The sequence below is a fragment of the Jaculus jaculus genome, chromosome 6, assembly GCF_020740685.1.
Source record: "Jaculus jaculus isolate mJacJac1 chromosome 6, mJacJac1.mat.Y.cur, whole genome shotgun sequence".
NCBI lineage: Eukaryota > Metazoa > Chordata > Mammalia > Rodentia > Dipodidae > Jaculus > Jaculus jaculus.
Genome location: NC_059107.1, coordinates 83,556,123 through 83,578,851, shown reverse-complemented (window position 1 = coordinate 83,578,851; position 22,729 = coordinate 83,556,123). Strand labels below are relative to the sequence as shown.

The 22,729-nt window shown below is 41.4% G+C and overlaps 2 protein-coding genes across 10 annotated transcripts in view; one reads left to right on the top strand and one right to left on the bottom strand.

Moving 5' to 3' along the window:
* Pphln1 (periphilin 1) overlaps positions 1 to 6,035 on the bottom strand; it is a 171,779-nt gene extending 165,744 nt beyond the window's left edge. For 6 of the 8 annotated variants that reach the window (XM_045152685.1, XM_045152686.1, XM_045152688.1 and 3 more), the window contains exons 1-2: positions 5,957 to 6,035; positions 5,096 to 5,332 (exon numbers count right to left, since the gene is read on the bottom strand). In XM_045152685.1, coding sequence (XP_045008620.1) covers positions 5,096 to 5,135 — 40 coding nt within the window. In that variant the 5' untranslated portion in view covers positions 5,136 to 5,332; positions 5,957 to 6,035. The remainder of the gene's footprint in view (positions 1 to 5,095; positions 5,333 to 5,956) is intronic. The other 2 variants (XM_045152687.1, XM_045152691.1) reach the window with 1 other exon arrangement.
* A 44-nt stretch (positions 6,036 to 6,079) lies between these two features.
* On the top strand, positions 6,080 to 22,526 carry Zcrb1 (zinc finger CCHC-type and RNA binding motif containing 1). Of its 2 annotated transcripts, none has more exons than XM_004662172.2 (8): positions 6,080 to 6,224; positions 7,605 to 7,690; positions 10,620 to 10,648; positions 16,858 to 16,969; positions 17,513 to 17,620; positions 19,619 to 19,731; positions 19,827 to 19,902; positions 22,347 to 22,526. In XM_004662172.2, the coding sequence occupies exons 2-8, from the start codon at positions 7,607 to 7,609 to the stop codon at positions 22,476 to 22,478; spliced, it is 654 nt and encodes a 217-aa protein (XP_004662229.1). In that variant the 5' UTR covers positions 6,080 to 6,224; positions 7,605 to 7,606; the 3' UTR covers positions 22,479 to 22,526. The 2 variants fall into 2 exon arrangements, with proteins under 2 accessions (XP_004662229.1, XP_045008810.1); XM_045152875.1 differs by having other exon boundaries at positions 6,110 to 6,304.
* Positions 22,527 to 22,729: the final 203 nt, after the last annotated feature.

The window sequence follows — 22,729 nt, the reverse complement described above, 5'->3', positions numbered from 1 at the left end:
ACAGAAATTGGCCTTGATATCCATGACCTCAGTGTCTAGCAAAACCTACACAAGACCCTCATAATAGGAGAAAAACATGGAGACACTAACAGAAAGAGGGAGGGGACATGATGGACAGCAAAGATGTGAAGGGGAAAACGGGGTGAGGGGCATATGATTTATTCTAAGTACAGAAGTTGTCTATTAAAAAAATTAATGAATCGCAGGGCATGGTGGTGCACGCCTTTAATCCCAGCACTCAGGAGGCAGAGGTAGAAGTATCACCGTGGGTTCGAGGCCACCCTGAGACTACATAGTGAATTCCAAGTCAGCTTGGGCTAGAGCAAGAACCTATCTCAAAAAAAAAAATTTTTAAAATAAATAAAAAGGGGTAAAAAAGATTAGCATCACATGTACATAATCTGAAGCAGAAAGAGCCTAAAGGTTATCACTTCATTTATAACTTTTTTTCTTAGAACAGCTGTGCTTTCACAAATACATGCTATTTCAATGTACTATGATCAAAGTCAATTATTTGGTACAATCATCATTAATATAGCTGTTTATAATAAAATATGATAAAATATGAATTTATTTTACAAAAGAATAAGGGCTGGAGAAACCGCTTGGCAGTTATGGTGCTTGTCTACAAAGCCTAAGAACACTTGTTCAAATCTCCAGTTGCCACATACAGCCAGAGGCAAAGTGACACAAGAGTGCAATGTCACAATGCACACAAGGGGATGCACGTATCTGGAATTCATTCACAGCAGATGAAAGACCCTAGTGCACTCACTCTCTCTCTGCCTCCTTCTCCCAGTCTCTGACTCTCTCCCTCCCCCCCTCCCCACCTCTCAAAAGTAAAATAAATAAAACAAAGGACTGGAAATAGAGCTTGGCAGTTAAGGTGCTTACCAACAAAGCCTAAAGACCCATGTAACCCAAATACACAAGGTCTAGAGTTTGCAGTGGTTAGAGGCTCTGGTATGCCCATTCTTTCCATATGCCTCTTTCTTTCTCTCCCTAATCAATAAAAATAAATAAAATATTTCATTAAATAATTTTTAAAAGATGGTTTAGGTAGAAGTACGCTCTGGAGGTGGGTAATATTGTACCCAGAAGCCATAGATTGTTCTTGGAAAATTTTCAGTGCCAGGAGTGGGATGCCTTCCAGCAAGTTGTTGGCTAAAGTTTCCTGATGCCCTCAAAACATTTAAGAGGTTATTACCAAGGCTTTTGGTTGCCCACCAGAACTAGATGGTAAGACCCTTTATCACTGAAGACTACACATGCTTGGGCTGCAGGTCACTAACAAATAAAGCTGCAGCTGAGCTGGAAACCTCCTCACTGTTGACTAGCTGTCAGAATGCTGTAATAGCATGCAGCTATTTGGAGAAGTCATCAATGGTGTTAACCAGCAGGGCTGGCCAACCAGGTAAAGTGTACCACATGGTGCAGTGGTGGCAAGTCTGTTATGGAGAAAACTACTGTTCTCTAATTGGACTTAAGGCCTGCTCCATGGAAGGGAATTCCTGCCTGCTACTGAAAACCTAATCAAAACCCTATGGCATGGAAGGTTATAAGCCCTATAGGGGAAACTACTACCATTGTCTAAAAACATATATTTTGCCCACCAAACTGCATTCTTAAACACTTGTGTTTATGTCCATATATTAATGTTACTTTCACTTTTGGTCAAAGAAACTTCTCTTTTCAGATGGTAGTGACCACTGGGGTGACTCAAAACTCACCCTAGTATTGAGAAGAAATGTCAGTGAAGTGTTTGGGAGTACATGAGATATCTCTATCACACCCTCCAAGGCTCAGTGACCACTGTCGAAGAGGTGGCAGAATGAATATAAGAGCCAAAGGAAGGGGAAGACTGCTTAGAATGCTACCATCAAAACACAAAGTGGCCTTGATATTCACCACCTCACAGTGGTTGACACTACCTACCTATAAAAGGGGGGGGGGGAAATGATGACATCCAAATACAAGTGGGACTAGTTGGAAAGAAGAGATTTAGTACAAGTAGGATTTGGGAGGGTTGTTATCTAAATTTGTGGAAGTTGCCATAAAAAGTTTAAGAAATACATTTAAACCAAGTGTAGTAGTATAAACCTTTAATCCCAGCATTTAGGATGCTGAGGTGGGAGGATCATGGTGAGTTTTAGGTTAGTGTTGGCTAGACTGATACCCTACCTTGAAATATATAAATATATATATATATATATATATATATATATATACACACATATGTGTATATATATATACACACACATATATACATACATGAGAATTTATATACATATATATATGTGTATGTGTGTGTGTATGATGTATGTGTATGTATGTATGTGTGTATATATACATACATATATATATATATATATATATATATATATATATGCATGCTAATAGGCAGAGCTGAGCATGGTAGTGCACCTACTGGAGAGACAGAAGTAGACAGAAGCAGGGGGATATCTGTGAGTTCAAGGCCAGCATTGACTACAGAGTAAGTTCCAGAGTCTAGGCTAAGTGAACCCCTTCCTTAGAAACCTCCCTCCCAAAAAACTTTCCAGGCATGATGGCTCACACCTATAATCCCAGAATCTAGGAGGATGAGGTAGGAGTATCACCATGGGTTCAAGGCTAGCCTGAACTACGAATTCTAGGTTAGCCTGAGCTAGAATGAGTCTACCTCAAAAGAAAAAAAATTAATAAAAATTACTTTTCCTGTGAGCCCATTGTATTTCATTAAACTCTTAGCACAAGATTCCTGATTTCTGATAAGTGATCAATTAAATGAAATTATACTGGTAGATAAAAATTTCAGATGTTTGTCTAAATACAATTTTTTTGCTTGTTTTTTGAGGCAGGGTCTCCCTCGAGCCCAGACTGACTTGGAATTCACTACATAGTCTTAGGGTGACCATGAACTCACAGCGATACACCTTCCCTGGCTTCTTGGTGCATGCCTTTAATCCCAGCACTCAGGAGGCAGAAGTAGATCACCATAAGTTTGAGGCCACCCTGAGACTCCATACTGAATCCCAGGTCAGCCTGAGCTAGAGAGTCTACCTTGAAAACACCAAAAAAAAAAAAAAAAGGCATGCACCACCACACCCAGCTATATATAATTTTTATAAATTTAATTCTGTATGGAGCTTATGGTCTCAACTGGCCAGCCTTCTTTCATTATGCTACCTCCCATTTCACCTAAAAATGGATATTTCATTAACTGCCATAATGGGTGGCTTTTCTAATCAAGAACCCAAATGCTTATGATTTAAGCGTGTGCAAAGTCCACTACGCTTCAAACCCTCCCTTTATCTTCTCACCTAACCTCCTGTTCTCTCCAAAGACATCATTCTTGCCTCAGTGTGCCAGAGTCAGAGTAACACATTCTACCCTACAGCTAAGTAACTCTTCCTGTTATTCAACTTCCAATCACACATCAAGGTCCTGCTCAAAATCTATCATTTTCTGAAAACCCAATTATCAGAACCTACAGCATTTCAGATTTTAAGATAGTATCACAAAGACAACATGTGACTTTTATCTGTCTTGTGTTTTTTTTTGTTTGTTTTTTGGTTTTTTTTTTTTTTGGTTTTTCGAGGTAGTGTCTCACTCTAGCCCAGGCTGACCTGGGATTCACTATGGAGTCTCAGGATGGCCTCAAACTCATAGTGATACTCCTATCTCTGACTCACGAGTGCTGGGATTAAAGGCGTGCACCAGCTTCTGTGTATGTTTTTAAACAAAATTTTATTCTACTGACAACATTTAAAAACTGATAGAAATTTTTAAAAATAGTATTTCCAACCGTTTTTGAACAAATCAGATATCTGGCAACACTAAGATACTCACACAAACCCAATTGTAGCTGAGTAGCAGCTGACTCATTCCACAATTCTTTACATAGTCACTAATGTCAATCAATAGCTTGACCTCTGAAAATGCACTTTCAGCACCTGCAATCACTCAAAGAACAAAAGGCCTGTTTTATACTAGCAATTGTATTAAGGAGAATTCCAAAGATAAACAAGACATATATCCCTTCTCCTCCCACATAGAGCCTAACTGACCTGGGAAGATAAAACAAGCAACTAAGATACCTGTGCTAAAAGGGAGGTAGAGGACACTTAAAGAGAACAAGGATACCTAACTATATGAGGTAAGGCTGAGGCAGGAGAATCACCCATCCCAAGCCAGGCTGGGATGCACTGGTTCAAAAACTAAATAAAGCCAGGTGTGGTGATGCAGGCTTTAATCCCAGCACTCAGGGGGCTGAGGGAGGAAGAATGCTCTAGGTTCAAGACCAGCCTGAGCTAGAGAGACACTACCTCAAAATAAATAAATAAGCCAGGAATGGTGGCACACACCTTCAGTCCCTGTACTTGGGAAGCTGAGGTAGAAAGATCACAGTGAGTTCACAGGCAGCGCGGGGCTACACAGTATGAGTTCCTAGTCAGCCTGAGCTAGAGTGAGACCCTGCCTAAGTAAATAAACTAATAACTAACAGCTAACAGGAGCAGAAACTATAGAAAGAGGTAGGAAGAAGCAGGAAATCAAATGTACTAAAGAGAGAAAGGAGACTTTGCTAGGAGAAAAAGTATATTAAGGAAGTAAAGTCAGTATGGTATGTTTGGAGCCATGGCCAATCTTAAGCATAGATTTCAGAAAAAAAAAGGGGGGGGGGGTTGCTTAGCCCCGGTTGGTGAAGCATGCCTTTAATCCCAGCATGGGAAGCTGAGGTAGAAGAATCACTGTGAGTTGGAAGCCAGCCTGAATGAGACTACATAGTGAATTCCAGGTCAGCCTGTACTACAGTGAGACCCTACCTCAAAAAGCAAAACCAAATAAGAAAAAAAAATAGATTTTTTTTAAAGGAGGGGGTAACACGAAAGGTAAAGTCCATGTTAGTAAATATCAGAAAATGAAAGAATTTCATTAAAGGCTGAATATGTGAAAGAGTGTTAGGCAGACAATAGAGGTTTCAGAGAGCCCAGCTGGCATGCGGAATGAAATGAGGAAACGTGTTATCCTAAATCAGGGGAGAGGAAGCACAAAACTGCATTAGGAAGATATAGCAAAAAAGACCAAAGGGGCTTACATCTTGGGCGATAGCCAAGGACAACGGGGATTTGAAGCATGGCTGGCCACAAGTTTGCCAAGTGAATTAGTCCCAGCAGTCCTTTGGTGGACGCCAAGACATTAATGCCTCTCAAAATTCAGCTGTACCCCGGATGGATTGCATTTCCGTCCCTCTAGAAGACATCGGCTTCAGTCTGGATTGATTGTGCAGGCTCCAGGGCAGGCTCTGGGTTCCAGGCTGCTGGCACGCAGGCTCCTAGGGAGTTAGAGGCCTGATCTGTATGTGCTGGTGGATAGAAGTTAAGTTTAAACTACCATGCATTATTATCTGATTTCTCTTTAAGAATGATGGGTCTGTAACGACCTCTTAGAGGAAAAGTGAGCGTTCATTCTAGATTTACAGAAAGAAAAATGTGCCAAGAAGTTTAACATCTGTGTCTACCAATACTCAAGATGGGTTGCTGTGAATCCAACTCTCCCTTACGTTAGCTTTATGTCCCCAATTACACCGAACTCTCCGCCAGGAAGAGAACTGTTTTTGCACTTTTTTCAGTCTCTCAAACTGCTTGTTAATAGTGAGATGGGTAGGTCGAACACAGTCAATAAACTACTGACTTTCTGACGGACTTCGAGTCACTGCAGTTATCTAGTATTTTTTTTTCATACTAACGTAACGAGAAGCCGACCCTCTATCTTAAAGTCGACACTTTATACCAAAATCCAGTGCGTCTGTCCACGCTCAACCGCGAGGGCAAAACTGATCACCATTCAGATGCAGGAGACTGGTTCTGCCGCGGAAAAAGCCCACCCGTCCCCCGAGTGTGGCAGCCCCGCAGTTCACCAGCCCCTTCCACCTCTCGGGAAAGTAAAACGCGCTCACCAACTCTCGGTCGCCGGGAAAACCCGCGAATGTGGTCCTACGCCTGCAGCCACGATCCTAGAGGGGCACTTCCGGCGCGCGCGTGACGTCACTGCACGCGCCAGGCTCGGCCCGTAGGTCTCCCGGGAGGCGCCGCCGCTGCTGCTGTCTCCTGACCGGCGCCTGCCTGCCTGCCTGGGTTCCGGATGCCGACGTCGCCGAGTCGGCCGAGAACTTGTCGGGCTTGAGCCCCAGCCGGCCTGGCTCGCGCTCCTCGGCCCCACTGAAGGTAAACTCCCCTGCGCTGCGGCCTTGCTCCCGATCCGCCACCAAAGCGACTTGCCGTCCTCTACCTCCCTTTTAGCACAGGTATCTTAGTTGCTTGTTTTATCTTCCCAGGTCAGTTAGGCTCTGTGTGGAAGAGTCAGGTCACCTGCCTTCGCCCTTCTCAGCCAAACGCCCACCCTCACCTGCTGTCTTACTTGAGAAAGTAGTGAAAAGCGACTTACTGGGGCTGACTTCCGGAGATTTTCCTGTCCTCAAAATACCAAGCCTGAATTGAGCATTTTTTAAAATTTATTGGCAAGCAGAGAGAGTATGTGCGTGCCAGGGCCTCTAGCCAGTACAAACGAACCCCAGATGCATGTGCAGTTTTATGCATCTGCCTTTACGTGAGTGCTGAGGAATCGAAACCGGGTTGTTAGCCTTTGCAGGCAAGCACCTTTAACACTGAGCCATCGCTCCAGCCCACTAATTAATCAGTTTTTCCACTACTTCATCTATTGACATCCCTTCGTTAATCCTGATAGCCCATACTCCCGTCTCAAATACAAGCACACGTGCTTTTTTCTTTTCTTTTCTTTTTTTTGTTGCTTTTTCGACGTAGGTTCTCACTTTAGCCCAGGCTGACCTGGAATTCACTCTGTAGTCTCAGGGTGGCCTCGAACTCCTGGCGATCCTCCTACCTCTGCCTCCCAAGTGCTGGTATCAAAGACGTGCACCACCATGCCCGGCTGAACACGTACTTTTTATATCTTAAATTTAATTTTGTTAATGTAATGTCCAGGAGTAATTTGCTGAATTTGTAAAATAAGCTGTGAAATTAATTACAGATTTCATTTATACACATACAGGTTATTACCCCTTCAAAGCTCTCCACATGTTATTGTAATAAAATGTATCATCTTGGAATTTGGTTATGCACAAAATTAAGGATTGGAAAGAACATCACATTGTCAAAATGTGGACACAAGAGAACAAGAGTTCAACACAAAACAGGGCTACATGAGAACCTGTCTCAAAAACAGAAAGTACTAGTTTAAAAAATTGGCTAAGGCTTTGAGATGGGTGGGCAAGTTGTAAACAGTTGGAAAGCATGTTCTTGCTTTTAGCCTCAGAAGAAGTTGAGAATGGCTGCAGGAATTCTCTATCTTTTTTGAATTCTCCTTTTTGTACACAAACATAGCCCAGCTCTGAAAGTGCTGCAGACTCCTCTTGAAAGCCAGACCATGAAAACTTGAGTGTTGGCTTGAATGTGCTCATTCACCCACCACCTGGACTCACCTCTAATCTCTTTAGATGTAGGGAAGGTATAAATCTGTCATAATTCAATCACTGACTCCCAGTATTGGGTTTAAATTCCTAATGGGTGGCTTTGTTTTTCATTTAGAAATGAGTGGTGGCTTGGCTCCCAGTAAGAGCACAGTTTATGTATCCAACTTGCCTTTCTCCCTAACAAACAACGACTTGTACCGGGTAAGTTTCATTATCAGTGTGCATAACTGCTGAATTCTGTGTTTGCAATACAAACTAGCTTAGCAAATATTCTTCCTGGCCAAATTTTTACTAAATATAATGCACTTAACCCATCAAATCCAAAAACATATTCTGCAAGCATGAATAAGTGAAAAAGTTAAAAATTTTCATTTCCAAAGATAATATATAGTGCTCTTAATACAGTTGCTGTTACAAATAATCCAATGTGGTGGAGCAATCCCAGCAAAAGGATCATGAGTTCAAATCAGCTGGAACTACGTTGCAAGACACTGTTTAAAAAAAAAAAAGTAGGGGGTATAGGTAGTAACATAGTGCTAGAGCACCTGTACTCCCCAGCACTTGGGAGGCTAAGGCAAAAGGATCTTGAGTTCCAGGCTAAGACGACTCTTATCTCAAAAAAAAGGGGGGGGGGTGCAAAGGAGAAAAGATAAAGCAGAACATAAATATTAAAAGGTGACTTAGGGGCTAAAATTGTGGCTCAGTTGGCAGTGTTTGTCAAGCATGCACAAAGCCCTGGGGTTGATCCCTAGAGCTACATAAGTGTGGCACATGCCTGTCATCTCAGCACTTGGAAAGAAAAGACATGGTCTGCAGTTAAAGTCATCCTCAGATTCTTAGTTTGAGTCCAGACTGGGATACATGAGACCCTATCTCAAACAAACAAACAAAAATTAGGCTACTTAAATATAAAACTGAAGCAAGTGAGAGGCAGCTATATAAATATTTAAAAGACAAGTATTCAAAAAAGGAAAGTTAAACATAGTTAAATCCACTCTAAGATTGCTTTTCAAGCCTCATAAGGTAAAGGCTTCAGTGAGTGGAATGAAAAACCATTAGAAAGTATTTCATAAGAGCTGGGCATAGTGGCCCATACCTTTTTTTGTGTGTTTGTTTTGTTTTGTTTTGTTTTGTTTTGTTTTGTTTTGTTTTGTTTTGTTTTTCGAAGTAGGGTTTCATTCTAGCTCTGGTTGACCTGGAATTCACTTTGTAATCTCAGGGTGGCCTCGAACTCATGCAGTCCTCCTACCTCTGCTTCCCAAGTGCTGGGATTAAAGGCATGCACCACCACGCCCAGCTCATAGTGGCCCACACCTTTAATCCCAGCACTCTTTTGAAGCAGAGGTAGGAGAATCCTTATGAGTTCAAGGCTAGCCTGGGACTAAAGAGAGAATTTCACATCAGCACTTGGTTGGCATTGGTAGGAGGATTGCTGTGAGTTTGAGGCCACCAAACTACATAGTAAATTCCAGGTCAGCCTGAGCTAGAGTAAGACCATACCTCAAAAAAAAAAAAACAAGGAAGGAAGGAAGAGAAGAAAACTATACTGGCCTGAGGAGATGGCTCAGTCTGCTAAAGTGTGTGCATGGGCAAATACATGGATCTGAGTTTGAATCCGAGGTCCTGCATAAAAGCTGAGTGCTGTAGCACATACCTGTAATTCCAGGACTGGGAAGACGGAGACAGGAGAATCCCTGTGCTTGCTGGCTAACTAGCTTAACTGAATTGGTGAACTCCAGGCTCAGTAGAGAGACTTTGTCTCAAAAAAAAAATAAGATGAAGCATGCCTTTAATCCCAGCACTCAGGAGGCAAAGGTAGGGAGATTGCCATGAGTTCGAGGCCACCTTGAGACTCCATAGTGAATTCCTGGTCAGCCTGAACTAGAGTGAGGCTCTACCTCAGAAAACCAAAAAAAGAAAAAATAAGTTGAAGAACAATTGAGCAAGACATCAGACTTCAACCTCTGGCCTCCACATGCACACATAAGTGGGGGGAAGTAAGAGAGAAAGATAAAGAAAGGAAGGAAGGACAGGACAGGATAACTGGACTGGCCCTCTGAATTACTATTGATAACACTACATTTAAACTCATTACAGCATTATGAAGCTAATCATAGAACTCAAATTTATGATTAGACCGTATGTGTTAACATCTTCTAAAACCCTTTTCTAAGAAACATCACATTATCAATGATATCCATAAGTAGGGATGAACTGGAACCATGGAAATAGATGGGATTGCTTAAGGTAAAGGTGTAGGAGTAAAAAGGAAGAAAGGGCCACCCACATTTGATTGCCAGAGGATAGAAACCTTCAGAAATAAAAAAGTGTTTTTTTTTTTTATACATGAGACATATGTTCTTACTGTGTATACTTGCCTCAAACACATGATCTGAGTGTTGGAATTACTGACTGGAAATGGATTTTTCATTATAGATGGTTTTTTTTGTTTTATAAGCAGTCTGGGGTCTATATTAAACAGTGATGGCTTCCACCATGGATATAGGTAGAAATAGCAATGCTCCACATCATTGACATTTGAAGCACAAAGTTTTACTGGAGCTATGATAGATTTGATAGTAGTCATGGCCCTACTTTAGGAACACAGCTATTATCCAATATATGTGCCTAGATCTCCTACACATGTTGGATGTTTTTGTTGTTGTTGTTTTGCTCTGACTACTCCCTTGTACGGTATTTAGGAACTGAGGCAAAGAAGTGTGATTCCAATCACAATATTACTCTAGTCACATAGAAAATATTTATTTGCAAAGCCAGGTGTGGTGGCGCACACCTTTAATCTCAGCGCACAGGAAGCAGAGGTAGGAGGATCACCATAAGTTCAAGGCCACCCTGAGACTACATAATTAGTTCTAGGTCAGCCTGAGCAAGGCCCTACCTCGGAAAACCAAAAAAAGAAGGAAGAAAGAGAGAAAAGAAAATTTTTATTTGGTTTGTTGAATCAAGGTCTTACTGTATAGCCCAGGCTGGCCTCTAAGTTATAATCCTCCTAACTCAGGCTTCTAGTTGTCTAGCCTGTTTTACAGACTGAAAAAAATTTAAGTGTATAAAACCTAAAAAAAAAATTGTATTACTTTAAATTATAAATTTTACTGGTCTTTTGTTTCAGATATTTTCCAAGTATGGCAAAGTTGTGAAGTAAGTATTCATATTACATGATACTTGATATAGTGAAAAAGTTAAGTACTGTTATTAACATTTTAAAATATATTTCAAATGGATGGACCTGGAAAGAATTATACTAAGTGAGGTAACCCAGGCCCAGAAAGCCAAGTGCCACATGTTCTCTCTCATATGTGGATCCTAGCTACAGATGATTGGGCTTCTGCATAAAATATATTTCAGCTATTTTTTTTTTTTTTTTGAGGTAGGGTTTCACTCTAGCCCAGGCTAACCTGGAATTCACTATGGAGTTTCAGGGTGGCCCTGCCTCCCAAGTACTGGGATTAAAGGCATGTGCCACCATCCCCAACTCTGTTTCAGCTATTTTTCTATGTATGTAAATATATGTGCAAATTCTGAGACTTTCATGCTTTCTTTTTAATGCTATTATATCATAAATGGTATTCTATGTACTATAAGCGTTTGATAGTTTCAGGGCCTGGAGGGATGGCTCAGCAATTAGATGGCCAGGAGGGAGATGGTTTCCCTCTCAGTTACCACATAGTATCCTGATATCCTGTGACCACAGCCTGTGGTGTCTTCAGTAATAGGGACCTACCTTTTTTTTTTTTTTTCATTTTGTGTCAATTTAAATAATAAAAAGGGCACAAGAGTAAAAGACTTGATATTTCATTTATATTGCATATAAGCTAACCAAGCTGGACATGAAGGATAAATTCGAAAACAGATTCATTTTACTTATTTTTCTATGGCTTTTCTTCGATCAAATTTGCTTTTCAAATAAGGCTGAGGGGATGGAGAGATGGCTTAGTAGTTAAGGCACTTGCCTGCAAAGCCAAAGGGCCCAGGTTCGATTCTCCAGGACCCACGTAAGCCAGATTCAGAAGATGGAACATGCATCTGGAGTTCGTTTGCAGTGGCTGGATGCCCTGGTGTACCTATTCTTTCTCTCTCCCTCCCTCCCTCCCTCCCTCCCTCTCTTTCTCTCTCTCTCTCTGTCCCTCCCTCTCTCTCCCTCTTTATCTTTCAAATAAATAAATAAGAATAAAATATTTTTAAAAATAAGGCTGAGGTATAGTATACTGGCAAAAGTAAAAGGCAAACAATAGTATCAAAGTAACAGATACCTAAAACCAAAACCAAGTCAGAAAAACATCATATATAACCATTTTTCAGATTAAAGCCACAGGAGATAAGCTACTGCTAAATCATAATCATTTTAGTGGTATGTGTCAACTTTGCAATATCATAATTTGTGAGGTAAAATTCATGTCAAAAAAGGAAAGGGAGGAGAGGAGAAGTCAGTTCACATTGTTGATAGAAATCACCCAACCAAGAGCAGCTTGTGGAATAAAAAAGAGGTTTATTTTGGCTTACAGGGTCAAGGGGAAGCTCCATGATGGCAGGGGAAAACGATGGCATGAGTAGAGGGTAGACATCACCCCCTGGCCAACATCAAGTGGACAACAACAACTGGAGAGTGGCAAACACTGGCATGGAGAAACTGGCTATAATACCCATAAGCAGGCCCCCCGACAATACACTGCCTCCAGGAGGTATTAATTCCCAAATCTCCATCAGCTGGGAACCTAGCATTCAGAACATCTAAGTTTATGGGGCCACCTGGATCAAACTACCACATTCTGCCACTGGCCCCCATAAACTGATGATTACACGTGATATAAAATGCAATGCATTCATTCAACTTTAAAATTTTCCATAGTCCAATATCTTTTAACTGCACCATAGTACAAAAAATAACCTCAAAAAACCCATAATGGCACAGAGTAAGCATGCGCACTACAAACGATGGCATTAGGCATAGCAGGGAAATACTCAACCAATACAAGATTTACAACCAAGGCAAACATCAAACTCAGTGGCTTCAAGTCCAACAACTCTAGTTAGTGACAAATCTCCAAGTCCAATAATTCTAAGCAGCAAATCTCTGGCATTCCAATTCTGCCCCTCCAGCTAGACTACTCACAGTCCTGGAAAATGTCACTGGTGCTGGCAGCTCTTCTTAGCAGCCATCTCCTGGTCCCATCATCTCTACTGGGTCTCTCCACTGCAATCCACGGTTCATCATCATGGCCCCATGTAGTCTTCATGCAAGCATCCAGCAAACCTACTTCACACCATCCATGGCCATTTCCAATACACAAAACCATGTTGTAAACTCAGTGACCCTCTCTTTCCTGAATTTCTTATACTCCACAATACCAGGTAGGGTGCCAGTGTGTTAATCCAGTGGGGAATAAAGCAGACTTTGAAAGAACAGGACACTCTTTGAGCACTCAGGCCCCTTCAAAAGAGTCGACAGTCTTCCTGTTGCCCCAGTGCAGGTCAGCTGTCCCGATCTCATTAGTTGTTATCTCTCAAACAATTTGCAGGTGAACGGGCAGCAGTTTAGGCCCAAAGATTTCATTTTTTCTGTGCCATGTTCCTTTGCTCACACCATTTATACGTAAAGCAACCCTACACAACTTCTCAGGACATGACCATAACAGCAAGCTTCTCACACAAACTGCTAGCCAAGTCCAAGCAAAGCTCTTTCTCACCCCCATAAGCCAAACCTCATAGTCCATAGTTCTTACTGCAGTCAGGTCCTTCAACTCTGACCAGCATAGTCCATCAAGCTGTACTTACAGCACTGCAAGTCATCTCTTGGGCCAAGATTTCAAGTCCTTCTACATACCTCTTGAAAATCAGCTTCAAAAATCAGCCAAAGCCACACAGGTTTCTAGCAGCAATCCCACTCCTCGGTACCAATTTACTGTTTTAGTCAGGTTCTCATTGCTGGTAGAAATCACCCAACCAAGAGCAGCTTGTGGGAAAAAGGTTTATTTTGGCTTACAGACTCAAGGGGACACTCCGTGATGGCAGGGAAAATAATGGCATGATTAGAGGGTGGACACCACTCCCTGGCCAACATAGGGTGTACTGTAGCAACAGGAGAGTGTGCCAATTATTATTCCCAATAAAAATTTGACCTTGAGATTCACTTTTAGCCAACTCGGGAGAACCATCCTGGATGCAATTACTGTCATTCATTTGGTAGTTTTCTATTTGGCTCTCATCGACGTTACAACCATCATTTTCAATTTTTATATTACTTACCAAGTTGGTAAGGTTCCATGTTGCCCAAAAGCTGGCAATTTTTTGGTCCCGTGATAAAGGCAGATGAAATGGTTTTCTATTGTTATAGCCTACAACTACAGACTGGAGCTTCTGGTTTAATGGTTAAGTCTAAGGCATCTTTAATAAAATGTCGGCAAGTTTAAACAACCTCACTTAATTTGAAAGTAGCGGGCTACTGTCATCACTTCAATGGCATTTTGGCTTGTGAGCAGCAGGTTACCAGAATACAAGAAGTCCAAGATGAGTGGGGAAAAAAAAAAAACACCTTGAACTGCAGCAATAACTAGCTGAGTAGTATTGTTTTGGTTAAGGCTTTCTTTGTTTAAACACAATATAAAATCTTAAAGAAGCGGCTGCCTACAGCCAGGATGTTCTTATGGGTCTTACCTTTTAGCTCTGGCAGGTAATCAAGTGTTTTAGCAATGGCCTACATTCTTTGAGGAACCTCATGGATCTCCCTGGCCAACAGGTCACTGTGGGGGGGTTAACCTGATTCTGGATCTGGGATTTACTGGCCAAAGCCCATGGTTTTAAGGATAAGTTTCTTCCACTTTCTGCAGGGCACTTCTGTCCAGACAATCCCTCCTCCCCCTTTATTGGTGGTTATATCTTGTAGAATACTAGCCAGAAGGAGGACTTTTGTGGAACTGATTCAGGTTTTGTATAATTCCCTTCCCTACCCCTCCAAGGCTGTCCCACCCCTATATTCTGTCCTTAACAAATATCCCCTCCTCTCTCAGTTTCTTCTCTCTTCTGCTGTCATTCTAGTTTTATGCCCATAATCCCTGATGCTTACTGCCATTTACACTCATCTCCAATTGATCCCAGTTAGGATCACAGCATCATGGTAGCTAGTCAACAGGGAGGAAGTTTCCACTCAGCTCCAACTTGATTTCTCAGTGACCTACAGCCCAAGCAAAACCTACCATTTTAATTTAATTTAATTGCAAGAGAGAATGGGCACGCCAGGACCTCTAGCCATTACAGACTCCAGATGGATGTGTAATTTTGTCCATTGGGCTTTATGTGGGAACTGGGTACTCAAACCCAGGTCATTAGGTTTTGAAAGCAAGCACCTTAACCTCTGAGCCATCTCTCCAGCCCATAGACATGGTTTTTAAGCTATACTAGATGGCATGTGGTTAACAAGGACTTTAGGTCTAGAGATGTTGAAAGGACCAGGAAAAGAGCAAGCTTTGTACTCCTCTCACCCTCGCAGTATCTCAGGTGCATTGTGGTTCTTTAAAGCAGACAGTTTGTTTCTAATATATTAGGAAAATGTTTTAGCAAATCATTTTGCTTTTTGTGTAGAAGAAACTGCTTCCCGTATGTTTGGGGATTTTTTTTTTTGTTCTTTTCGCAGAGTCAGGGAATTAGAAGAAAAGAGAAATAAATGTTCCTATTCATCAACATGCCATTGTCCTTGCCATGTCTTCATTTTACCCTTTCAAACTCTGACTAACTCCAGGTTGTAGCTATGCTCAGTTGTACTGTCAGTTTCCCACTCCCCTTCTTGTTATCCTGTATATGACTTTGAAGAGAAAGCTGGTTGTCTGTTAATTTCTCTTATTTTGTATATGTTTTATTATTATTTTAGTGGTATGGGAAATTGAACCCAGGACCTTGACATGTTATGCAAGTATACCACCAGAGCCATATCCCAACACTAATTATTATTTAACCCTTTTTTAAAAAACTTGAGTTCCCTAATTATTAATATTTGTTGCTTGTTTCTACTTTATCTTTTAAATATTTTATTTATTTGAGAAAGAGGCAGAGAGAGAGAATGGGCACACCAAGGCCTTCTACCACTGCAAATGAACTCCAGACACATGCACCACTTTATGTGCCTGGCTTTATGTAGATATTAGGGAAATGAACCCCAGCCATAAGGCTTGCAAGTCAGTGAGCCATCTCTGCAGCCCATCTACCTTGGATTTTTGTTGTTGTTGTTGAATTTGAAAGCGGCACAGAGGGAGGTAGAGAATATGGGCACAACACCAGGACCTCCAGCTACTGTAAATGAACTCCAGATACATGTGCCACCTTGTGCATCTGGTTTACATGGGTCCTGGAGAATTGAACATGGGTCCTTTGGCTTTGCAGGAAATTGCTTTAAATGCTAAGCCATCTCTCGAGCCCAGTTTTTTAACTTATTTTTTATTATTAATTATGGACATACTCAGTGTATAAACAGCACATGTTGGTACCATCCTTACCCTCATCCCTGCCCCCCCCCCCTCCAAAGGGACCCTCCTTATTGGAGATTCCATGGGGAATGTGGGTCATGCATTGTGAGAGTAGCCATCAGTTATGGGGAAGAGGCAATGTCTCTGTGTGTAATGTCCCAACTTGTGCCTCTAACAATCTTTCCACCCCCTCCTCTATGAATTTCCCTGAGCCGTGTTGGGTTCGTTTCAGGTCTACATCAGTGATGGGCTCTTGGGAGCCTCTGTGTCTCTGGATCTCTGATTTAGTAGGAGTTAAGTGTCATCTGTGTCTATCTCCTACACTCTTGTGCTGATATCAGGTTCATCAAGAAAGCAGCACTCCTGCTTATTTCCTGCTTTCAGCTAGGGCCCTAGTAAAGTGCAACACAGCCCAGTTTTTTGGTTTTGTTTTTAATTTATTTATTTACAAGTGGGGGGAGGGACAGAAAGGCAGAAAATGGGCACACTAGGGCCTCTTGCCTTTGCACACAAACTAGATGCATGTGCCACTTTGTGCATCTAGCTTATGTCCGTACTGGGGAATTGAACCCACGCCAGCAGGCATTACAAACACACACCTTTAACCACTGAGCCATCTCTGAAAGTGGGATTTACTTTAAATTTATTTGACAGAGAAAGTGGATGAAGAGAATGGGCATGCAGGTCCTCCAGCCAGTGCATACGAACTCCAGATGGGTGTGCCTCTTGTGCATCTGGCTAACATGGGTCCGGTGGAATTGAACCGGGGTCCTTTGGCATTGCAGGCATACACCTTAACCACTAAACTATTCCTCCAGCCCCAGAGGTGTTTTTGTTGGTTTGTTTGTTTGTTTTTCCCCTTAGTTTTAACTGGCTTTTTGTTTCTGCTTTAAGGGTTACTATAATGAAAGACAAAGATACCAGGAAGAGTAAAGGGGTTGCATTTATTTTATTCTTGGATAAAGACTCTGCACAAAACTGTACAAGAGCAATAAACAACAAGCAGGTAAGCCATTCCTGCTCACCAAGTTTTTTGTTTGTTTGTTTGTTTGTTTGTTTGTTTGTTTGTTTGTTTGTTTAAGGAGAGAGAAAGAGAATGGATATTCCAGGTCCTCCAGCCACTATCCATATGCATGTGCCACTGTGCATCTGGCTTTATGTGTGTATGTGTGTACTGGGGAATTTAACTCAGGTCATTAGGATTTGCAGACAAGGGCCTTTAATGCTGAGCCATCTCTCCAACCTCACCAAGATTTTTAACCCAAAAGCTTTTGTGCCCATCTTGATCAAAAAATGCAACGATATACTAGTTGGTCAGGTCTTCTGAATGTCAGTCATTTGGAGGGCTATCTGACTTACAGAGAAAAAAGATGTCAGTGTTCTAGGTTCCCAAAACATTGGTAGAATCTAAGAAAATAACTATTATAGCATAGAATATATCATACCTACTTATTAGCATGATCCAAAAAATAAAGTGGAATTGAAACTTCGAGGAAATAGCATCAAGTAACTAGTTTTCCCTTTATATTGACATTTCTCTCCTATCTAGTTATTTGGTAGAGTGATAAAAGCGAGTATTGCTATTGACAATGGAAGAGCTGCTGAATTCATCCGCAGGAGAAACTACTTTGATAAATCTAAATGCTATGAATGTGGGGTGAGTAAACCTAAAATTTGAACTCTTCCATAGTTTAAGGCATTTGCTATATTAGTCTTCTTTTTTTTAATTTTTTTAAATTTATTTATCTGAGAGCATCAGACAAAGAGACAGATAGAGAGAATGGGCACACTAGGGCCCCTAGTCACTGCAAAGAACTCCAGATGTATGCACCACCTTGTGCATCTGGCTTACATGCGTCCTGGGGAATTGAGCCTTGTCCTTAGGCTTAGCCCTGTATTAGTCTTCCATTTGTTGCCATCAAAATTTATTTTATGGGCTGGAGAGATGGCTTAGCGGTTAAGCGCTTGCCTGTGAAGCCTAAGGACCCCGGTTCGAGGCTCAGTTCCCCAGGTCCCACGTTAGCTAGATGCACAAGGGGGCGCACGCATCTGGAGTTCATTTGCAGAGGCTGGAAGCCCTGGCGTGCCCATTCTCTCTCTCCCTCTATCTGTCTTTCTCTCTGTGTCTGTCGCTTTCAAATAAATAAATAAAAATTTTTTTAAAAAATTTATTTTTGGGGGGGTTGTCTTTGTTTTCAAGTTTTTTATTAGCAGATATTAGTTATACATAATAATGTGTTTCACTATGACATTTTCATACATGTATATGATGTATTAAATAATATTCATCTTCCATTGCCTTTTCTATTTCCAACGATCTTTTACCTCTTTCCAGATAGTTCGCCTTCTCCTTTCCTGAGGGGGTTGGGGAGGAAGGGGGAGAATGTATGTGTGTCAGAATTTAATTAGGGTTTCTTACAGGAACATGGATAAGGGATTATATACAAGAACATAGACAATTGACCAGGTGCTGCACCACTGAAGAAAATGTCTCCCTCACCCAGCATTATTAACTGCCTTTAAATCCCTTAATCTTTTGAGATAGGGTTTCATATAGCCCAGGCTGGCCTCAAACTTCCTACCTTGAACTTTTGATGTTCCTGCCTCTACTTTCCTGGTGCTAGCATTACAGGCATGCTCCCGCAAGCCTTGTACATCTGGTTTATGTGGGTTGGGGAGTTGTACCTGGGTCCTTTGGCTTTGCAGGCAAGCACCTTTAACCGCTAAGCCATGTCTCCAGCCCTTCACTTGTTCTTAAAACACAGTATTCAGCAATGTCCTTCAAGCTGGTAGAAATGATTTTACTCCTTTTTTGTAAATTGTTACTATTTTTACATTTAGGGTAGATGATCCCTTTACATTTGAATTCATTTATATCTTGAAATTAGAATTAAAATATGGGAGAGTGGCTAGGGAGAGCTCAGCAGTCAAAAATGCTTGCTTGCAAAGCATGCTGAACCAGGTTCATTTCCCCACACCCACGTAAAACTGGATGCAAAGTGGCACATGCATCTGGCATTTGTTTGCAGCAGCAAGACACCCTGGCATGCCCATACATGCATGCATACACACACTCACACATCTAAATAACATTAAAAGTCATATATTAGTCGGGCGTGGCGCCACACACCTTTAATCCCAGCACTTGGGAGGTAGAGGTAGGAGGATCGCTGTGAGTTCAAGGTCACCCTGAGACTCTATAGTGAATTCCAGGTCAGCCTGGGCTAGAGTGAGACCCTACCTTGAAAAACCAAAAAAAGTCATATATTAGCCAGGCATTGTGGTACATGCCTTTAATCCTAGCACTTGAGAGGCAGAGGTAAAAGGATCGCTCTGAGTTCTAGGACAACCTGGGCTAGAGCAAGACCCTACCTCAAGGGGAAAAAAAACATACATACATACATACATACGTACGTACGTACATATATATATACATATATAGAGAGAGGGGGGAATGAAGGAAGAATACTTTCACTCATAGAGAAATGCTAAAATACTCCCTAATTATTAAAGTAGCTTCTTAATAATTGTTATATCACAGATTCCCTGTTGAGAATATTCTGTACTGAATTCTAAACCTTAGCCGTATGATTCACGCAAAATCCTGTTAATAACAAGTACAGTATTTTTCCTTTTTTTCTTATGTGATAAAAAGGAAAGTGGACACTTAAGTTATGCCTGCCCCAAAAATATGCTTGGAGAACGGGAGCCCCCAAAAAAGAAAGAAAAAAAGAAAAAAAAGAAAGTTCCGGAACCAGAAGAAGAAATGTATGTCTGTCTGTCTTTACTGAATATGTTCATGTTTCTTTTCTTTTTATTGTTGGTTGGTTGCATTCTGAACTGTCTTTTCTTTGCTAACTTAGTGAAGAAGTAGAAGTAAGTGAAGAAGAGGGGGAGGATCCAGCTCTGGACAGTCTCAGTCAGGCCATTGCTTTCCAGGTAAGTGGCTCCCTTGAAAGGACCTGGGGTCTGGGCAGGTGACTCAGCACTGCAGCACTTGTAAAACATGCTCTTAAGTCACGAGCTTAATCCCTAAGTGCAAAAGGAATAAGGAGTAGAGAAAAGAGGAAATGATATGACATACCTGCTTCTTAGTGTCCCAGGAGACTCTTATTCTCTTTGTGCCGAGCATAGTGGTGCATGCTTATAGTCCCAGCTGCTTGGGAGCCTGAGATGGGAGAAGGATCACTTGAACCTAGAAATTCAAGTCCAATCTAAGCAACATCTTATCTCAGAAAAAAGAAAAAGAAAAATACAGTAACTAGGTATGGCAGCACAAACCTGCAATCTCAGTACGTAGGGACTGAAGCAAGAGGATCACAGATTTGAGGCCAGCCTGGCCTACTAAGACGATGTGCGAATGAATGAACAAACAAGAATTTATAAATAATAACAAGGCACAGTGGTATATTTGCTTTGGGTTAAAGTCTCATACTATATAATTTGATCACTATATAATTTTTGTATCTCTTCATCTCCTAAATTTAAGGCAGCACATTGTTTTTGTAAGACCTTTGTCTGAATAAAATCTTTCCATTTTTATTTCTAGATGTTAAAGGTCCTATGCGTTTTTAATATGTTAATCTGTCTTCATCATAGAATTGAGCAGAACCATTTGATTAAGTTGGTATGGTGACGCACACCTGTTATGTGGCCCTTATGAGGTGGAAAAGAGGATCAGGAATTCAAGGTTAGCCTTGGCTGCATAGCAAGTTTGAGGCCAGCTTGGGCTACATGTGACCCAGTCATAAAAAAAAAAAATCTTAAGCCAAGCCAAGTAGTGCATGCTTTTAATCCCAGCACTCAGGAGGCCTCAGAGATAGGAGGATTGCTATGCATTTGAGGCCATTCTGGGACTACAGAGTGAATTTCAGGTCAGCCTGGGCTAGAGTAAAACCTGACCTTGGGGAAAAAAGAATTAATTTTGCTGGGTGTGGTGGAACATGACTTTAATCCCAGCACTCGGGAAGCAGAGGTAGGAGGATCGCCATGAGTTCAAGGCCACCCTGAGAGTACAGAGTGAATTCCAGGTCAGCCTAGGCTAGAGTGAGACCCACCTTGAAAAAAAAATTTTTTTTTTTTTTTTTGAAAAAAAAATTTTTTACCATTTGATTGTAATATCTTTAGGTCAGCCAAAAAGTTTTTTAGAAATTGCTTAGAATTGAGTTAGGCATGATAGTACATTGACTGTATTTCCAGCTCAATGGGCTAAGGCAGGAGGATTGTGAGTTCAAGGCCAGCCTGAGCTGCATAGTGAGACTGTCTCAAAAAGGCAAGAGAGGGCTAAAAGTGTAGCTCAGTTGGTAGAGTACATGTAACATAGTAAGTTTGAAGCCAGTCTGGAATATGAGACGCTGTCTCAAAACCAAACTGGGCCAGGCATGGTGGTGCATGCCTTTAATTCCAACACTTAGGAGGCAGAGTTAAAGAGGCTCACTCTGAGTTCAAGGTCATCCTGAGACAACAGAGTGAAGGTCAGCCTGGGCTAGAGGGAGCTCCTACCTTGAAAAACAAAAAAAATAAAAACACAGGACCTCAAGGGACTTAACAGTTAAGGCGCTTGCCTGAGAGAAACCTAAGGACCCAGGTTTGATTCTCCAGAACCCACATAAGCCAGATGCACAAGGTGGCTCATACTTCCAGCATTTATTTGCAGTAGCTAGAGACCCTAGAATGCTCAGTTTTTCTCTCTCTTTCTTCCTGTCCCTTTCTCTTCCCTCCTTCATTCTTTCCCTCCCTCTCTCTCTCAAATAAAGAAAAAGTAAAAAAAAAATTTAATATTTTAAATTTATTTATTTATTTATTTATTTATTTGAGAGCGACAGACACAGAGAGAAAGACAGATAGAGGAAGAGAGAGAGAATGGGCGCGCCAGGGCTTCCAGCCTCTGCAAATGAACTCCAGACGCGTGCGCCCCCTTGTGCATCTGGCTAACGTGGGACCTGGGGAACCGAGCCTCGAACCGGGGTCCTTAGGCTTCACAGGCAAGCGCTTAACCGCTAAGCCATCTCTCCAGCCCCAAAATTTAATATTTTATTTCTTTATTTATTTAGGAGTGGGCATGCCAGGGCCTCCAGCCACTGCAAACAAACTCCAGATGCATGTGCCTCTTGTGCATCTGGCTTACATGGGTCCTAGAGAATTGAACCAGGATCTCTTGGTGTTGCAGGCAGATGCTTTAACCACTAAGCCATCTCTCCAGCCCAAGAAATTATTGTTTTAAAAAACACACATGAGATCAAATCATTCGGGAAACAGTGGAATATTCTCTGCATGGCCTTGGCGGATGAGCACTGATGATGATCTGTGTTTTGCTTGAGTTAATGTAACATGTCATCAATAATAACATATCTTGTTCTGTTTGTTTCTCAATCACATTCCAGCAAGCCAAAATTGAAGAAGAGCAAAACAGATGGAGGCCCAGTCCCGGAGGTCCCTCAGCTTCTGATGATTCCAGACGTCCAAGGATAAAGAAGAGCACATACTTCAGTGATGAGGAAGAACTCAGTGACTAAAAGTATATTTTATGTAAATATCATCAAAATAAAATCTCAGAATACAAAGTTCAGGTGTGAACTTGTAGTATTATAAGTTTAGTATGTGAGGATACAAGCACACAAGGTCAAATAGAAAATTTAAAACCTAACTTTAAAGCATGTTCTTAGCTTGCCTTAGCACAGCACAGGTTTGGAATCTAAACATCCAAAATCTAAATGCTCAACATGATGCCTCAAGTGGGAAATTTCACACCACAAAACTGTTTCAT

Excerpts from the sequence above, each read along its gene's own strand:
- Zcrb1 (XM_004662172.2), top strand. The coding sequence starts at position 7,607 with ATGAGTGGTGGCTTGGCTCCCAGTAAGAGCACAGTTTATGTATCCAAC. Across the intron at positions 17,621-19,618 it reads CTAAATGCTATGAATGTGGG|GAAAGTGGACACTTAAGTTA; the intron begins GTGAGTAAACCT and ends TGTGATAAAAAG. Across the intron at positions 19,732-19,826 it reads CCGGAACCAGAAGAAGAAAT|TGAAGAAGTAGAAGTAAGTG; the intron begins GTATGTCTGTCT and ends TTGCTAACTTAG.